The 18,998-nt window shown below is 34.4% G+C and overlaps 1 protein-coding gene across 1 annotated transcript in view; it reads right to left on the reverse strand.

Annotated features, from left to right (window-relative positions):
* LOC145292629 (SEC14-like protein 2) overlaps positions 1 to 17,555 on the reverse strand; it is a 73,844-nt gene extending 56,289 nt beyond the window's left edge. Inside the window, exon 1 of the mRNA XM_080138742.1 lies at positions 17,018 to 17,555. Within this exon, the coding sequence (XP_079994868.1) occupies positions 17,018 to 17,119 (102 nt within the window). The 5' untranslated portion in view covers positions 17,120 to 17,555. The remainder of the gene's footprint in view (positions 1 to 17,017) is intronic.
* Between the last annotated feature and the right edge of the window lie 1,443 nt (positions 17,556 to 18,998).

The following is an 18,998-nucleotide window of genomic DNA, read 5'->3' on the forward strand; positions in this document are numbered from 1 at the left end:
TTCCATTTCAGTTTGATGTAAACTGAATATTTTGTTGCAGACCATGTACTAGCTGGCCAGTTCTGTACAAATCCCAAGTGCGATAGGAGCCTTTTATCATGTCTGAAAGTGACACAATGTTCAACGACCAAGATCGGAGATGCGCTGCTGTACAACTCATGCTCTCTACCGATCCAAGTTATAACAAAAGGACCATTGCCAGCATCCCAAAAATGCATCGTTGGATTGCCATGAATAACAGGGACATGCCCAGGATGATGAAAACAAAGTTTTTGGCCATGGTTATGGTCTTTGGTGTTGTTTCAAGTGAGGGCCGCATCATGCGACTTCACATCTTCGAAGTCGGCTTGAAAGTCAATACCAAAATGTACCTGGATGTGCTGAAAAGCGTGTTGATCCCCTGATACAATTACGTGGCTGCTGGCAGACCTTGAGTGTGGTAGCAGGACTCAGTGCCAGCCCACAAGTTCAAAGAAACCCAGACTTCATCATTTTTTTCCCTTATTTTTGCTTTTTGTTTTTCCAATTTCTTTTTTAAAGAAGTTTTACATTTGTTCAATGTTTTTTTTCTGTTTTGGTTTTTCCGATTTTTGGTAAGTTTAACATCGTTTTTTTTTTTTAATTATTGAAACAGGGTTATTAATTCGCTTATTCTTTACTTTACCCCTCCTCATACACACCGCTAGTAGAAGTATAATATAGCTAATAGATATTTTATATCAAATCCTATCTTGATAAAAGGTATGTTCAATATTATATTATAAATAGATTATTATATTTCTCTTGCTACAGTTATCATCGTTGTTGCATTAACAAGAATAACAAAATTGTTTTTTTAATAACTTTATTTTACTGTAAACATTTTGCCTACAAACAACCTTTAAAGGAAGACTTCTTTTACTGATTACCAGCTAGTCAGAGAGAGAGAGGGAGAGAGAGAGAGAGAGAAAAAAAAAAGCAAAGTTAATAGTTTTAGTTTGAATACAAAAACATCTTTACATATTTTTACATTGTAGAGTATGTCTCATATTTAAACTTTTAGGATGGCAAAGATGATCTACCAATCAGTTTTCTCCAGCTCTTCTAATTTTCTGCTTTAATAAGTATGTTACTCAATGCCTACCCTGTTCACTTTCGGATGTTGTTTTCTCGCCTCTTTCTTTGTCTGCTGCACCTTCTTTCTTCTAATACAGTCCTTTGCAGAATCTGATGATCGGGTGTTGTGGCCGTACCACTTCCTTTTCCCATCTTCATAGTGATCAATAGATGTTTATGGCCCAACTGCTTATTTGAGAGTTCTTTACTTCTTCATTTGTAATGTGGGCTTTGAATGAGATGTTGAGAATCTTTTGGAAGCATCTCATCTGCGGACTGTATCCTTCTCTCTAATATATTCGTTAAGTACATAAAGAAAAATCGATGAATCGTCCTATTTTGATGGCAGCAATGTCATATGTAAGATTAGATAAGTCGGTTTGAAAGTCTATTTTGTAGAATTACGTTTATCTTTTTGGGGAAACTTTACATCTGCAAAGTTTATGTGAACCGAGGTTTATGTTTTAATTCTTTATCTACCTTGTTACAAGGTCAATTTGACACAAGGTCGTAAGGAAAAAAAAAAAAAGATTTTGTTCTGGAATTTTTTAAATGAGGATCTATAATTTATATAATTTCAATTATTTGGACTATTGATTCCAGAGTTTGACAAAAGACACCTGAAGAAGGTCGAAGGTTACATCATCTGAAAAGTTGTGAGAATAACACTCAAGATGAGAACAGTGATACAAATAATCCAAATAATACATATTACATATTCTGAAAGTGTAACACTAACAGACGCACTTGCACAAATTCATGCAAAATGATGTAAAGAAAATAAAAAAGACTTTAAAAAAAGAGAAAGAACGATCATGTTAGAGACATGGAGCACGTTCGAGATAGAGGCATGGGTGATTTCACAACCATAACAATGAGGAAATAAATGTCATTGTTAGAAAGAAAAAGCAAATTGAAGTTCTTTTCTATTCTTTATCCACTTTGCGAATGTAAACTATGTGTTGGTTTCCCGACAATGTTACGAAAGTACAAAGTACTTGACTAAGTGTATTTGATGTTGCTCAACATAACATAAAACATTATCGTGGGGTACACGTTCACACCTGATATCCACGAAAATATTAATGAGTTGGAGTACACAAAGCTCTTCATGCATATCAGAGAAATGCCGCATTAGGGTTAGGTTTTTCCTGAAGAGAATTAAATGTTATAAAATTTAGTGAAATTTATTTCAAAATTATGTCATTTTACTAGCACCTCTTTTCAACCAATCAATGTCGAGTATATCCTTCAAGCCCACACTCAAAAATTGAATATTATAAAAATATAAAAAGCAAGAATTAAAAAGAAAGCAATAAAAGAAAAAAGAAAGAAAAAAAGAAAGAAAAAAGAAAGAAAAAAAGAAGGTAACAGGAGGTCATGAGCTGGTTGCAGTAGGATATGTAGTTTCTCATTCAATCCTGGCCAATGTAGAGTCTTCTTGTAAATGTTTTATGAATTTAGAAAGACTATACTATCTGATCCACAATGATCAGTACCAACCTGACCCATTTCCCAAAATCCAGTTTTGGAGAGAGTCGGGCATAAGCAAACATGAATACCCAATAATAGATTTCCCTTTTTTGTTGTTTATGATATATCCACATTTCTCTGATAAAGTAATGGCAAATTCAATCATTTCATTAATTTTTATGCTTCAATTTGTACTGTATATTTATTGAAGACATTAGCTTTAACTCATTAATCATGTAAATGTATATACACATCTCTGGATTAATTTAATCACTAGATGGGACCTTGACAGAATTGACCTTGGAATAAATGTAACAAAAAGATCTCTCCAAAGTTTATAAATTTGAGTCACTTTTGAATTCAGTTTTGTGTTCTATTTTTGTATCATTCAACTGATGAGCCCAAATCAGAGCAAAACTAGAGTTTGTTGGCTTTCATGGCATATGTGAGCTGCGACGATGTTTAACTGTGAAAATAATTATATCATCTCTCACATTATGAAAATTCTAATATTAATTTGCTCGCTAGGTGAGCTCGTTGGAGGACACCATTCTAGCAAGTGTAAAAATCCTACTTGTGAGACATTGGCTATAATCATATTTGAGACAAAGTAGGTACATTCCATAATCAGATTTCGCTGTGGTTTGCTTGATCTGTATTAGTTCATAGACTTTTTTTTTATGTGTGTGGCATGGTTGCTCATCTCACATGCAAGTGATTTGGGTTTCAAATCTCGGGTTCAGATGTGTTCAACTGATGAGCTCAAATGAGGGTGAAACTAGTCTTTGAATTTTGGTTTGTTGGGTTCGTTGGCTTATGTGAGCTACGACACTGTTTGACTGTAGAAATAATTATATCATCTCTCACATTCCGAAAATTATATATATATAGTGAGTAAATGACAAAGGCCTATATTCCAAATTTCATGATGTTGACCATCTTATAATTTATTCCTTTGATTCAGTTGACATTTACAATTCTTGACAGTATCTGTTTATCTACTGTCAAGAATTGTAAATGTCAACTGAATTAAAGGAATAAATTATAAGATGGTCAACATCATGATCTTGTCATTTATTCAAAATATTGCTCTGTAATTACATTGAGCTTCTTAAATAAGGATTAGTATATATTATAAAAGGAAATAATATATATATATATATATATATATATATATATATATATATATATATATATATATATTCACAACTCGGATTGGTTTATTCAATTAGAATCATAAAGAGTATTTCCATTAATTGTTTGATATTTTCAAATTTAACTGACTTTTTGGATTTCAATATGCCTTATTTACACCTCAGATTCCAGATTCTTTCTTTTGGACCTTAGGAAACACAATTTCATTAATTAATTGATGCTTTAGTTAGAATTATTTATTCTATTTAAAATGCTTTTTAGTTCACCAAAAGTTTTATATATTTTCAAATTTATGCTATTTTTTTTTTTTTACTAATGTTTATTCTTTGATGAAAATAATCTTAAAAAAAAAATAAAAAAATCAAAAAAAAAATCAATGAGTTAAGGATTTTCCTGTATTATAATTTCTTGTTTGAACTTTTTGATGGATTAATAAACATAATTTATTAAAATTTTAGTTTTGTCCTCAATTTTCCTTGTTTTTCAATTGCTCTATCTAGTATATTAAACTTTCTATTATCTTGATAGGTTCTAATTTATCTTTGTAAATTTAATTATATATCTATCATATTTGAGATCTAACCAAGTACTTTAAAAAGGAGATATAAATTGGGAAATAAGCTACTGTTACATAAGGAAAAACAAAATATTGGCAGGAGAGAATGATTGATAGATTAGGGTTCAAAATACTGACCATAAGTAAACTGAAGCGAGGGTATCACATGAGTTTGGGAGAAAAGGAATACACTCTTTGATGGGGGATATTCAAAGAAGACAGTCACCACAAAGTTTCTTGGGATGGAGTGAGATTGTACGATGTTAACTAAAGAGAGTGCGACCCTACCTGCCTATCTCTCTCTGATGCAATAGCCCACATCTAAAAGTATACATCTCTCAATGGTTCCTGTAATTGTTCAATGTCTAAAAATCCCTACATTGAAAATAAGCTGCAGTATCTATGTGAAGTTGAGACAACAATGACAACGTGGAGGATGCTTGTTAGTGTACATAACAAATTCATACATATCTCAAATAACAATCTTTGTAACAACGTAAATATTTTACACCTTAGTTTTTATGGCTTTTAGTGAAGTATGTGTTTGGAAATACTTTTCTGCACACATGATCTCATATTCTGCAGAGAGAGTGGCAAACTTGATTGAAGTGAGTGTCCCTAGTGATGGAGATCTGAACAGAGCTGAACTGAAGAAACGGACCTAATATCAAGGATATGAAAAGAAACTGGAATCTTAGGGAGATATCAATCATACTAGTTATTATAGGTGCCACAGGGCTTATGAAGAAGAACCTGAAGTCCTACCTAACTAAATTCCCGGTGTTCCAAGTGCAAAAGAGATCCAGACAATTGCACTTAAGAGAACAACAAGGATACTAAAATGAGCTCTCGGTTGGTTTCAATAAAAAGCAGGGTAATGTTGGCAGCTGGTTTTGCTCCTCCATACCCAACGTTACAATCTTCAAAGGAAGAAAAAAAAAAGAAAAAAAAAAAAAGAACTTCATTGCCTACTAAAGACTGTCTAAGGTTTCTCTGTACAGTGGGTTTGTTAGGTCAATCTGGCAGGAGGAGATTTTGCCCTACAAGTAAACCCTTACTAAATATTCAAAATCACATATTCATGGCCCAAATAAGATCTCAGTATGGATAACCCACAAGAAATGATGCAACTTCTCCAAGTAATGTTACCTAAAGTAACAGCACAAAGCTGGATAATCCACCAGACAAGATGAATTCTTATCTTGGAATCCAGTAAAACCAAGGGATTACAAGAAAGATATGCTTTAACATTTAAACGGTCAATTGGAGAGAGGAAAATTATGCTCTCAACTTCTTTACTAACTCAGCGTTTGAGATGTGATGTAAAGGAGAACTTTAAAGGAATATTCGAATATCTATGGATCTGATATAAAAATCTAGCGTTAGCTCCCAAGAAGGGGCCCCTTGATTTTTGAGAACTTGGACTGACATAAAATGAATCGAGAGTGTTATACTACCATGACTAAGGCACACGAGTTTCGGAAGAAAGAAAAGAACAATAGTGCAGGAAAGACAAATAAGATTTTACATTTCCTTAGTGTCAGCAGACGGATGGTGCAATAACATGTGGTGCCTGCTCGACAACTGTTGACCACAACATTGTTTCTGTGGTCTCTTTTGTCTTTTGCTTCTGGCCATATCTTTATCTCTCACATTGGCGGCCGTCGAGGGGGCACACACACTGGTGTAGAAGTATATAAAATAAAATAAAACATAAAAAACACATATCAGTTGCATTATGAACGTTAAGGTTTACATCTACATCTACTGTCGAGGCTGATCAATCCATTCTCTCATCTCTTGCTTTGGACTGTGTTAAACTTGCAACTACCCTCAACTGCCACAAAACTCGGTTATTTCTAAAACCAACTCTAAAATATATTGACCTCCATTGTTCAGTCCTTTGTCCTAATATAACTCCTACACCTTGCTAAACAATTCTAATTAGCTTCCTTTTTTGTTCCTTTGTAAACAACTTCCTATCTATTGTTTTGTTCATAAACTTATTTCTTCTTTTGTTATATTTTTCCCCTCTTTTTTTTTTTTTTAACTCCCTAACACTTGGAGTGTGTGTGTGTGTGTATGTGTGTGTGAGAGAGAGAGAGACGTTGATAGTATCACAACAGTAGAAAAGGTGAGAACTGAATTTAAAGATTTAGGATTCGACTACAAGGCAAGATCAGAGATAAAAATGTATGATTGAAGATCTGACACTGTCAAGCACTAACATTTGTCCCTAAAAGTAACGTCATGTTATTGCATGGGAGAGGTGACACAGATGTGTGATAGTCATCTCATGTACCATAACTTTCAACTAACAAGAAATCAAATAACTGGAAAAGGCGTGCACGATCAAACAACAGATGAAATGTAATGAACATAAGATAAGAACATAAAGATAACTTTATTTTTTTTTTACTCTTTTTCGCTCCAAACAAGTCATATTACCACTTGGATGTAAGGAACTACTATTTGGGATCGTGTCTAACAGAGGACTATGGGGAGTTGAGCAGCAAGATGTCTTGTTTACATTACATTTAAACTTCTGCAGGTTAGTCTAGTCAGAGGAGCAGGAAACAGGGAGGAAATTCCAAAGTCTAGCTGTCTGAGAGAAGAAACTATTAGAGTATAAGGCTTTTCGTTTTCTAGGGACCTCAACAGTCAAGGGGTGAAATTTTGCTACTTATCAGGTTAGTCGGGAGTTTTTATGAAGAGGGACCACGTGCTAGAAGTTCATCAGAATACATTCTATTAAAGTAATTGTAAACCAGACACAGGGATACAACATTGCGATGAGGGGACAGAAGTTGGAGCTTGGCTAATAGTGCAGTATTTATTAGATTTAAGACTCTTTATTTGGACCCTGACTAAAATTGAAGAAAGTAGTGGTAGATGCACCAGCCCAAATGTGGCAACAATACTCCATGCATGGACAGATTGTGACTTTGTAAAAATATAGGATACTCTCTGGTATGAGTAATTTTCTAGCATTGTAGAGGGAGCCCACTTTCTTTGCAGTAGTCTTGGCATCAATTTATAACAATTAAATAATTTATTGAGTTGAAGATGTCACAGGAAAGTGTTGTTGCAGATGCACATGTTGTTCGTTGAAAGGAAAGATAGGATATGGTCCTACTGAGGTGCCCTTACTGGGTTATGCTGACAGGTTTGTACATGGCTATTTTTGTATCCAACCAGAGTGCCCTCTCAGGGAATCAGTTTTCCCCACTTTCTGCTTTTGTAGCCCATCTTGCTGCCTTGGCTAGCAAAGAAATCCAACCTAGAATAGTCCATTTTTCATTCTAATTGGGTTTGACTTGAACCACCTTTTTGCTTCTATATTCTTTTCTGCTTACTAATACAACAGATTTGTGCGTGTGTAATACACACACACACACACACACACACTGTATCACAGCGCTTCAGTGTGGTTAGACTAGCATCTATCCCAAGCCAGGAATCGAATCTACAACAATGTAGTTGATGGTCAACATCACTGTGCTACAAAATTGGGGTTTGTAAATGATATCTATGATATCTTTATATAAACAGTGACCACCACTTTTAAAGTGCTCTGTTTATTTACAAAGAACTTTGCATTACACAAAGTAAATAGTAGGCGATATCATTTAATGACAGTACTCAACACAAAAGTGTGTGTGTGGGGTTATATATATTATTGTTGGGACGATTAATCAGGAATCGGAAAAATCAGACCATTTGTGGGGTATCGGAATCAGAAAAATGCGTGCATATATTCCGATGCCAACACAATTGTTTTAATTGTCTTTTTTTATTTGAACATATTAAAAGCTAAATTTTCCTTTGCTGGTAATAATGATAAAATCAAGAAATATTTATTATTTTAACTACTAGTAAAGCTAAAATTTATAGATGATCATCCACGATTGTATTTTTTAGTTTAGAAAAATATCTCCACATTTAGCATGCGTTTTTACGGTAATCAGGGCGAAATAACAACTCTGTACTTAAATATTTAGAGAATCAGCAATTGCATTGGAATCAGGAACTTAGTTTTGAATCAAGAAAAATATTGGAATTGTCCCATCACTAATTTGTTTTTTTACCTTCTCTCCCTACACATTTAAATTTATTATGAACTGATTACCATATATATATATATTTCTCTAAATTACAAATTTACTTCTTTTTTTGTCAGTTTTCAGTTCCACTTTTGAAAAAGCTCCTACAAGGATTAAACAAAAACTTTGAAATGGATTTTTGTATTTAACTCAGACCCTAGAAATTATTTTATCACACACACACACACACACACACACACACACACACACACACACACACACACACACGTTAATCTTGTTTTATCTTTTTCACATCTCAGAAATCATCTTTTTACTTATTATGGTACGCAAAGACAACTTCTACATCACTCATATAGTACACAACACGATACGTGTATACCTGCATGATCTGATAAACTAGTAATTTGTCATTTTTCTTTGTGATAAGACCAAGTGCACTCCCTCGACAACTGCTGACCTCAACTCTGTTTTCACCTCTCTTGTCTTCTTTTCTCGTTTTGGCTGTGTTGTCTCTCACACATGGGCGATTGCCAAGGGGGTGCACTGGCTCATAAGTATAAAAAATAAAACACAAACGCTGACATATTCTGCAAATATCAGTTGCACTATGGGTGTGTGTGTGTGTGTGACACCATCGATCCTCTACATGCCAACGTCTGCATCTTAGTTTTTCTGTAGAGACTATGTTCGTCAGTCGGTTCATCAATTCATCTCAACCTTGTAAAGCTTTACCGATGTTGTCCAAGCTGCAACCTGCCATCAATTGTGTCCAACTCATAATTGTCCTCAACTTAAAGTGTCATCAACCAGCGCAAATGCAAGACTGTCTAAAAAAACATTGTGAACTGTCGTAAAACTCATTGACACTCCTAAAACGAACTCTAAAATATATTAACATTTTTTATCGCAAGCATCGCCGCACCTTGACCAACAATCCCACCTCAGCTTCCTTTTGTGTTCTTTGGTGAACAACTTTCTATCTATTTTCTTTCCACCAACCCCATTTCCAATACCTTCGCTCATCTGATGAACTTACGCCCTCATTTTTTTTTGTTATACTTTTTTCTCTTTGCTTCATAACATTGGGGACGAGGTGGGGATGGGGGGGGGGTCATCAACATTAATAGTCTCACATCTTTACCATTGCCGCATTTGTTTTGTGTCTGTAACAAATTATAAGACTGGTCATCATCCTCATCTCCTGCAGCAGCATTAATCAGCAAAGTGGGCATTTATAAAGATTCTGCTTTAAATCCATTTCTGAATGCAATCAGCAATTAGGGAGGAGGTGCGGGTGGCGCAAAGCATGTCGTGCGTTCTTTAAACCATTATGCTCCCTTAATCCAATTTGATCCACACAATCATTTCATTTTTATGATTCAGCACAATAAATGAAAGAGAAATTACTTGATATTATGAGGGGGAAAAATATACGATAATCAATTATTGATTAGTTATTAATAAAAGTATAAAAACCTCTTGTGTCTGCATTTCTTGGCTACATATAATTTCGATGAATATGCAGTGAATTATTTTTATTTACCGAACATTTATTAATAAAGCAATAGAAAAGTAAATTAATTTTTTAAAATCATATTTAAAAATGAACATCACTATATTTTGAATTATTCTTCTCCATGCCCTCAACCCAGTAAATACAGCTGGTCGATTATATTCTAAAAGTTTTTGTTCCTTAAATATGTATGCCTATAATGAATATTTATCAATTATGAGTAGCGTTTAATAAGTAATCTCCTTGACCCACTTCCACTTGTCTGTTCTAGCTGAAATTTTGCAGATGCAATGACTTATATCTCTATGGGTTATGTGACAAATGACAGCTCTGGATGAATCGTGGTTTCTGATTTGCAGGCGTTTTAACCGAGTCAGGTGTGAAATGGAGTCTGTTGAGTGTCACACAGTGATCCTGATTTGGTTTTGGAAGGATGCACATCGCAGGAGACTTTTGATGAAATGAAAGAAAAAATATGGTAATAATGCCCCATCATATGAACTTGTAAAACATTGGCATCATGAATCTGAACATGGGTGAAAATCTGTGGAAACAACTCTGAGACTTGGTCATACCCCCCCCCCCCACACACACACCTGCCATTGATTAGTCATCTGTCAATCAAGTTAAGGCTGCCATTTTGGAAGATCAATGTGTGACTATTCGATAAATAGTCCAAGAGGTTAAGATTAATACAGGATCTGTGGAAACTATCATTCATGACCATTTGCATAAGGTATCTGCCAGATGGATTCTCAGGTTATTTACACTTTTTAAGTAGCGAGAATATCTTGAGTGCTTGAGGATAAATTTAGAGAGGAGTCAAAGTTTTTCAAAAGACTGATTACATGGGATGAAATCCAAGTCCATCACTATGAACCAAAAACAAAAGCGCAGTCAATGCAGTGGAAGCACTTGGATTTACCACCTCTATAGGAGGCAAGGGTGGAGCCCTCTGCTGACAAGATTATGTTGACAGTCTTCTGCGACTAGGACAGAGTATTAATGACAAATTTCCTGGCAAAGGGCACCATAATTGCAGGAGTCTATTATGTTTCACAAGGAAATTAAGAGAAGCTATCAAAATCAAGAGGCTGGACAAGATCATCAAAGGTAACCTCCTGAAAAACAACATTCTGATTTGCAGTGCATATGTTGCCAAATCAAAAGCATAGGTATGTGGCTATGAAATCCTCCTACTCTCCTGACGTTGCACCTTTTACCAACCATCTATATATATATATATATGTATATAAGACAAAACGGCCGCGCGTATTCTTGTATGTCTAGCAAGGGTTTTTTGGGGGGAGGAGGGGGGGTTCTCGAGAGGGTTACTATTTTTTTTTACAATAAATAATAAAGGTCCAATTCTCCTCAATGATAATGCCCGACCGCATGTTGCTAAACTGACGATGCAGAAGTTGAATGAATTGGGCTATGAAACTGTCTCATTCGCCATACTTTCCAGACCTCTCATCTACCGAGCCGAGATATGTTCATTTGAATTTAAAAGTTAAAAACCGCAAGAACTTTCTTGTCAACCTGATAAACAAATATGACATCACACCATTAGTGCAAAATAAATCATTTGTTTTCATTAGCAAGTGCAGTAGAACCTCGGGATACGGTGGCCCTAGGATAGGCTTTTTTCAGGTTACAATGTGGAATACAATGTTTTTCTGGCCCATGGTTACGGTATTTGCTCCGCCTTTTTAATATTATTGAATTTTAATATTATTTTTAGTGTTATTTGATTATATACATGTTTATTATATACTGTACTGTATTTTGTTACTAATTTTTAATGCCGTATCCCGGGGTTCTACTATAAAGTAATGGTGGAAGTTTAAATAGAAAATAAGTCACAATAAAATAAAATTTTTTATAAGTTTAAACTTTTCAATTTTTCAATATTCATTGCCAGTTCCCAGAGTAATTTTTCTTTACCTTACCTCACTTTTTATTGAGCTGTTCTTTATCATTATTTCAATCAGATTTAGACATATTAACCAATTTAAAGTAACTTGAATGTAAGATTTTTATTTTGTTAACTGGCCTTTTCATTGAGCTATCCTTTATAATTATTCCAATCATGCTTATATATCAATAAGTTTTGAAAAAATTACACGAATGTGGACATGAAACTATTCTTTATCTGTTAGCATTATTACAAAAGTTATTCAAAGGTGCAAAGTGAGAAGGGTGTGCTGATTAAGTGACAAATACAGAGAGGACGAACTGGCTTGAGTACACACCAGAAAGAGTTCAAGCCTCAATATTGCATTTAAAATTTGCATGCCCAAGTCTTTTTTGTACTTTATTAATTGAAGAGTTTGATTATCTTACCAGGAATGATAACTTGACTATAAATCAAGAGAAATAATTCCTGAATATATATTATTAATATATTTAAGTCAGTTTTCTGCATGTAGGTAAGATAGTGTTAAAGAACAGAAATATATGATGCTAGGCTTAAAGAATTAACATATTAAGAACAATCTCAGTGAAATGGGTGGCTGAAGGAGTAGATACTAGTGTGAGAAGGAAAATACCTCCAATCATCTGTGTAGATGACTGCATTAGAAGCTATCAACTCTGAAGAAATTTTGAAAGGAAATGAAACAAGCATTTGATGAAAAATATAGAAGTGAACTAATTGGCTCGTAGGAATGATTATCATATGCAGGTTTTGCCTGAAAAGCTATAATGGTCAATAAAATAGGGGAAATTCACTTTAGTTCATTAAGATATAAAATGTATTTACACTCACTTTAACATTTTCACGGTAAATAATGAAATAAAAATTTTTTTTTTTTTAAATGTGCTCGGCACTATCTCCAAGAAATTTATTACATAAAATCATCAGATTCAATAAGCTGAGGTAAAAGGTATTTTGAATTGTATTTCTATACTATGAAGAGCAAGATTACCCCAGGGGAGGGGGCGTCCATTGTGGCTTATACTATTTTAAAACAGTGTGCTATGCTCATCCACCATTTATATAAAAATGTTATTTTCAAACTAAGGTTACAATTTAAGGCATCTGCACAGCCTGGCCAATGTATACTATGCAGGAAAACCTGATGAATTTGAACCCACCAAAAGACTAGTTTCAACTACACTAAAAACAATTTCTTTATAAATCAATGTAAAAAGCAAAACAAAAATCATTTGTATGCTATTCTGTACAGCATTATTTACTCCATCCTCATAAATATGTTTATGTCTCTTTTTCCAATAAACCACTTGTGTGCTATTCAGCCTGGAAACTGGTGATTATCAGAAATTGATGATCATTTTATGTTAAATTTATATAGGAAATTGATCCCCCACTCTAAAATATTTGATGGAAAAAATAATTTAAAAACAGAATTCTCTCGTGACAGGATTGGTAATTGGAAACTTATGCAGGATGGGGACTGCGTTATTGTCAACATATTTCCGTTAGGTTAAAAGGGGAACACGCACGAAAAAAATATTTCCCCTCGTATATTTTACGAAAACTGCATTTTATATGTAATTTCATTCTAAAATAGATAAGTATCGAAAATTTCACCATTAGTTTATTTTTGCTAGATTTATTAAATTCGTTTGATGAAAAACATTTAAAAAAATTATTACTGGTTTATTTTGTCCTTCTTTTAAATGGTGCAAAAGTTATACTGATAATATTAATTTATAATAAAGTTACATCGTGTTACATATAGGGTGGAGTAATTCTGTGGTAATTTTGGCAGTCCCTAGACCTTTTATAAATAAAAAAACGAAAGATTTTTTATATATATATAAAAATAAACTTTTATTAACAAAAACGAAATAATTTAATTTTTAAATGGAAAAAAAAAGTCAATTTGGTATACTTTTTCGATATTTTCAGTCCAACTCACATTGGAAATGTCGACTTTTAAAGGTTTTCGCGAATAAACATCCCAACCTCCCCATGTTAAGAACGGCTTTCGGAAAGGGAATAGACACCCCAAACCTTGTCAGCATACCCGAAACTTGACATGTCAAATGTGAACGAGGAGTTGGACGCAATGTAAAAATGTACGAATTTAAAACGGAACAAAATTTCAATTTCCGTCCTATGTTTACAACAACCGTAAAACAGAGCATTCTCCGCAAGTTTTACCCATTTTTTTTAACGAATTCTCGACTGACTTTTAATGCGCTTTTAATCAGTTTTTGTTTGTTTGTTTTAATCGCATGACTTAAGAATAAGTTGGGCAAAATTGACTTTTAACGGTCCTTTGACTATAAATTGATTTTTAATAGCGTGTGTGCCATGTCAGTTATTTTCTTTTGTCACCCAGTCCTAGTTGTTATTTATTATTATTATTATTATTTATTTATTTATTTATTTTTCTTTCTTCATTCAACAATTATCACTGACCACTATTTACGGCGACACGTGGCTTGCTTATAAATGGCATTTAAAACCGTCCCTGTAAACTCTGTAGTATTGTACATTAACAGATGAACCATGGCCAAAATTTTGTTGATCTTCGGCCAATATTGTCACATCTATTCTATTATCCATCGTTGACATTTTTCAATAATAAATTTGGATTCGGAACGTTAACTTTGTAATAAAATTTTAAGGGACCTTCAAAACTATTTTCGCCAATAAGTTGTTTGGCGTAATGAAGTGGAAACCTATTTCACGTATAATAAATAATCTATGTAACTGAATATTCAATGTTATTATAAAAGTCAGTTTTGCAAAGAAAATTTATAAGACATCTTCTGAAATACTCAAATTCAAAACTCAGTAATTTCCTGCTTTCGAACTGTAATCAATGTTCTCGATTGGAGGAGGGAAACAGTAAACACTCTTCCCGACTGGGTAATTCTTATTTTTTTCACCAATTCAGAGTGACATTTTGGGTGCATGTGCATGAGCGAACTGGATCACGGCCAACGTAAATTGGATACCCGCCTCCCATACACACACACACATTCATAAGCGACCTTGTTCGTGGGCTTCGTAAAAATACACACCTTCTCTAAATTTAACCCTTGTAGGGAAGCTGCCTTTGGATCAGTTTTCAGGACACAAACATAATTAGGACTTTAAAAAGTATTTAATAATAAATATTTTATAAATATAATATTTATAAATAAATATTATATTGCGATAGCAGTGTAGAAATCGCCATTAAAAATGCATGATGATGCCTTCGTTTAGTCAATGGACACCTCTGCTAGGGTCTCCACTCCACGTATAATGGTGAGGCAAGAGTTGCGCAATCCTACCCAAATCTTTCCTGAATGGGTATTGTTTGGGTCCAGTGCCAAGAAGAAGCCCCAAACCGACAGAAATCAATACCGAGATAAGCGGATCTGGATCTGGAGTTCCCAACTGTTCACCCATTTTTGTACTGACCAGGCTCAACGTCGCTTATTATAATAATAAATGGGTATCCAAAAGATTTCAGTACTTTGACGAAGACTCCCTAGTCAGCCCCGGAAATGGTTGAAGCAGTTTACGATCTGAAAGACCTTTTTCTTTTTTTTCTTTTTACTTGTTGTACACCGAATTCAGCAGATTTTTGCCGAACTAAACATAAAACTTTAAATAGAGTAAAAAAGAAAAAAAAAGTTAAATTTCTATAGAAGTATTTTGAGAGTTTTTTTTGAGGGGGGGTACAATAGATAGAGGTACGAAAATGTGGTGACCCCCGCCTCCCAAATAAATAAATATCAAAGGCAAGATAAATCACTCTTCTACTTAGCTGGATAAGTTTTTAACGCTTTTACTGACTTTAAAACGTTTATTCGGTTCGAAAAACAACTAGTGTCGAGACTCGAGTGCTATGTGTGAACAAGAAAAAAATGGCTGTGGATTGACTCTTACAGCTTTGAGTGTCGATAATGATTTAAAAATAAAATACAGTACTTGTGCACTTTTGCCATCGTGCTGAAATAATAACGTTATTATTTTGAAAGCCATTCTTAACATGGGGAGGGTGTTTTGTAACCATTCTGTGCTTCCACCTAACAATTTAATAATAAAAAAGATATCCTGAAGCTTGAATTTAACCTGAAAAAAAAAACTATTAAAAAATAACGCGGTGGCAAAAGTACACAAACACCTGAAATACTACGCAATAAATACTCTCCAACAAATGTTACCGTGATATTTTAGCTTTATTTATTTATTTTTCTTTTGTGAGACTATTTTTTAAAGCCCTAATCCGGTGCTAGTGCACTTAATTATCCGCGCTATTTTTAAAAATATTTTCAAGTTTTAAAGTTTCATGATATCTGTTTTTATCAAATTGTAAGATTAAAGAAAAAGTACAGAATAGGTACAAAACACCCACTCCCAATGTTAAGAATGGCGTTCTAAATAATAACGTCATTATTTTAGCACGGATCAATAAGTGCACTAGTACACCTAATCCTTCCCATGCTCAGCGTCATGTTTTTTTTTTAGTACATACTTTTATTTTTTTCATTTTCCAATCGTAAATTGTTTCAGCCATTTCCGGGTCTGACTCGAGATTCTCCGCCAATACTTGGAACTCAAACCGACTTCATAAGAACTGAAATCCTCTGGGTGCCCAATTCCTTACACATACCGAAAACAATTTAAAAAAAATAGCCAAGTGAAAGTGCACGTCATCGATTAAGTGACATTTGCATTGATTTTGTTTATATCGAAAAGATTTAATGATTTTATGTAGCAGCAGTATCATCGTCATCATTATCATCATCATCATTTGTTGTTAGTGCTGTTTGTTTTGAGAGTCATTCATTCAGTTTGATTACTAAAACGCAGAACAGGCATGGAAGTAGAGGATTGTCTGTATAAAACAAATATTTTGATATGCGTAAACAACGGTCACAGTCAAAAACAAGTTCAGGACAACCCCCTGAAGACAGTGAATAATAGTCAAAACATTAGACAAAGATCAAAGGAGGTGGGGGAGTGCGAACGAGAACATAAAAATAGAAGCAACCATTAAAGAAACCAAACCGAATATTTTCACGTGTTTGGTATTGCGCTGTTTACTACAGCGATCGCTCGTCAGTACTTCTCGGGGGAAAATTGTTGTGAGAGACAGAAGCAAAGAAAAGAGACAATTATGGAAATTTTGGTAGAATGACGAAAATAAACGTAAATAGAAAAATATAAACAAGAATCTTTTATCTTACCTGCTTTAATTTGATGGCTTGCTCTTTAGAAAGCTGGCAATATGTTTGTTTTGTAATGTTATCTTCGGTATCATCTTGTCCTCCTGTGGCTGCCACGTCCATCTCTCTTATGATTCTTCAATCGCTCAAAGAAAGAAATGTATTTCTTCGCCGTAATTTTATTCTTCTTTGAATGTCAGCGATGAACTGCCTGCCCGTTCGACTGACTGACGGTCTCCCTCTCTCTTTTCATCTCTATATATTTGTATTCTAGCTCTCTATCTATCGATGTTTGTCTTTCTTGTTTTCTCTCTCTCTCTCTCTCTCTCTCTCTCTCTCTCTCTCTCTCTCTCTCTCTCGTTTCCGTTCGGTGTGGGGGGAAAGAGGACAAAAAGTCAGGTACAAAAAAAAAAAAAAAATCCTGCTTAAGTAGAGAAAATCTGGATGGATTGTTGTTTTTTTTTCTTTAACATAACGTGTTTGGGTGTGACGTCATCATCATCGAGTCCGCGAGGGAACGCCCCCACCCGCCTCTCTTCGCACTGTAGGAAATCCGTCTGGTTGTTCACTCCCCCAACCACGTATTTTACTATGCACGTGTTTTTACCGCGTATAAAACAGGAGTCGTTACTTAATTAAGTTAATTACTAATTTCATTTATTAAACACAAAGCCAAATATGGCTGTGGCTATTAAACGGTCTTTTTTAAAGAGAGAATTTGTGAAAAAAAATCCAACTGTTGGAAATTTTGAAACGTTATTTGATTTTCGCTTGTGTGCACGTGTGTGTTTGAGTATTCGGTAGAAACCCAGAAACTACACAAGATACAATTACAAACTTGACATCATTGGACTGAGTGTGATTCCGACCTGGTTATGTTATACAAATAAACTAAAAAAAAATGATCATTACTATTGGTGACGTTAAGGAAATACAACTGGGGAATTAGTTTAAAAGTAAACTTTTTAGTCCGTTAAAAACGGGCAAAAGTTATAGCCTGTTGAATTCGAATGAGTACTTTATGTCAAACGTCTAGAGTAAATATGCAGACCAATCCCTATTAATCCTATTAATCCCTATTAATTTCTAAGTGTGCACCGAACAGATAACATAATACAGTGTAGCCCGGATATGAGACTTCTTCTACGACCCTTATAGCTTTTTTATATCCGGGTTACACTTATATCCGGGTTACACTGTAGATTAAGACAGGCTTTAATTTGGGACCAGAGAAAATCTCTCTTATATCCCATTTTCTTATATTCGAGACCCTTATATCCGGGTTACACTGTATTTGTTATAGAACCGCCGATGATATTCACCTCTGCTTGTCTGGGAATGGATGTAACCATTGCTGGCATGGTGTTCTTCTGAATAAAGTCGTTATCATGCTTGCTCCATTGTTCGACTTTGTTTTCTTACTAAATATAAAAATTATCACTTCCCCATCAAGGCATAAAGAAAACATGCTGATTCGCAAGAGAAAGTGTTCACTGGGTAAATACCAACAAGGATATTAAAAAGCATGTACAAGTCGTGCACACTTTGCCATAAACACACAGGCATAAACCACAGCTACCCACATGACATCTCATCTTCAGCCTTGGAAGTTCATTGGATCATACATATTCAAGATTGATGAGTAGCAATTCTTGCTCACCATCAACAAATACTGAAAGTAATCAATGGCCAATGAAATGACAACACTAGTAACAAGTGACAGATAAAATTAAATATTATACCTCGCTTTTTGGCCGTGCAGATGAAATCATGGCAAATAATGGTTCACAGCACACTGGACAGTTTTTCCAAAGCTTCATCAAATCCTGGCGCATCAAGCATGTCACAACCTCACCTCAGTACACCAGAAGCAATGGCTTCATAAAGAGATATGTGAGACTTATCAAATCAACAATAAAAGGAAAAAAATGCAAAAATGGAGAGAATTGACATCCAACTTGCTCTGCTACGGGTGTTAAGTTCCAAGGTGTAACAATCAAAA

Source organism: Euprymna scolopes, chromosome 2 (genome assembly GCF_053919585.1).
Source record: "Euprymna scolopes isolate OS-2025 chromosome 2, ASM5391958v1, whole genome shotgun sequence".
NCBI classification, from domain to species: domain Eukaryota; kingdom Metazoa; phylum Mollusca; class Cephalopoda; order Sepiida; family Sepiolidae; genus Euprymna; species Euprymna scolopes.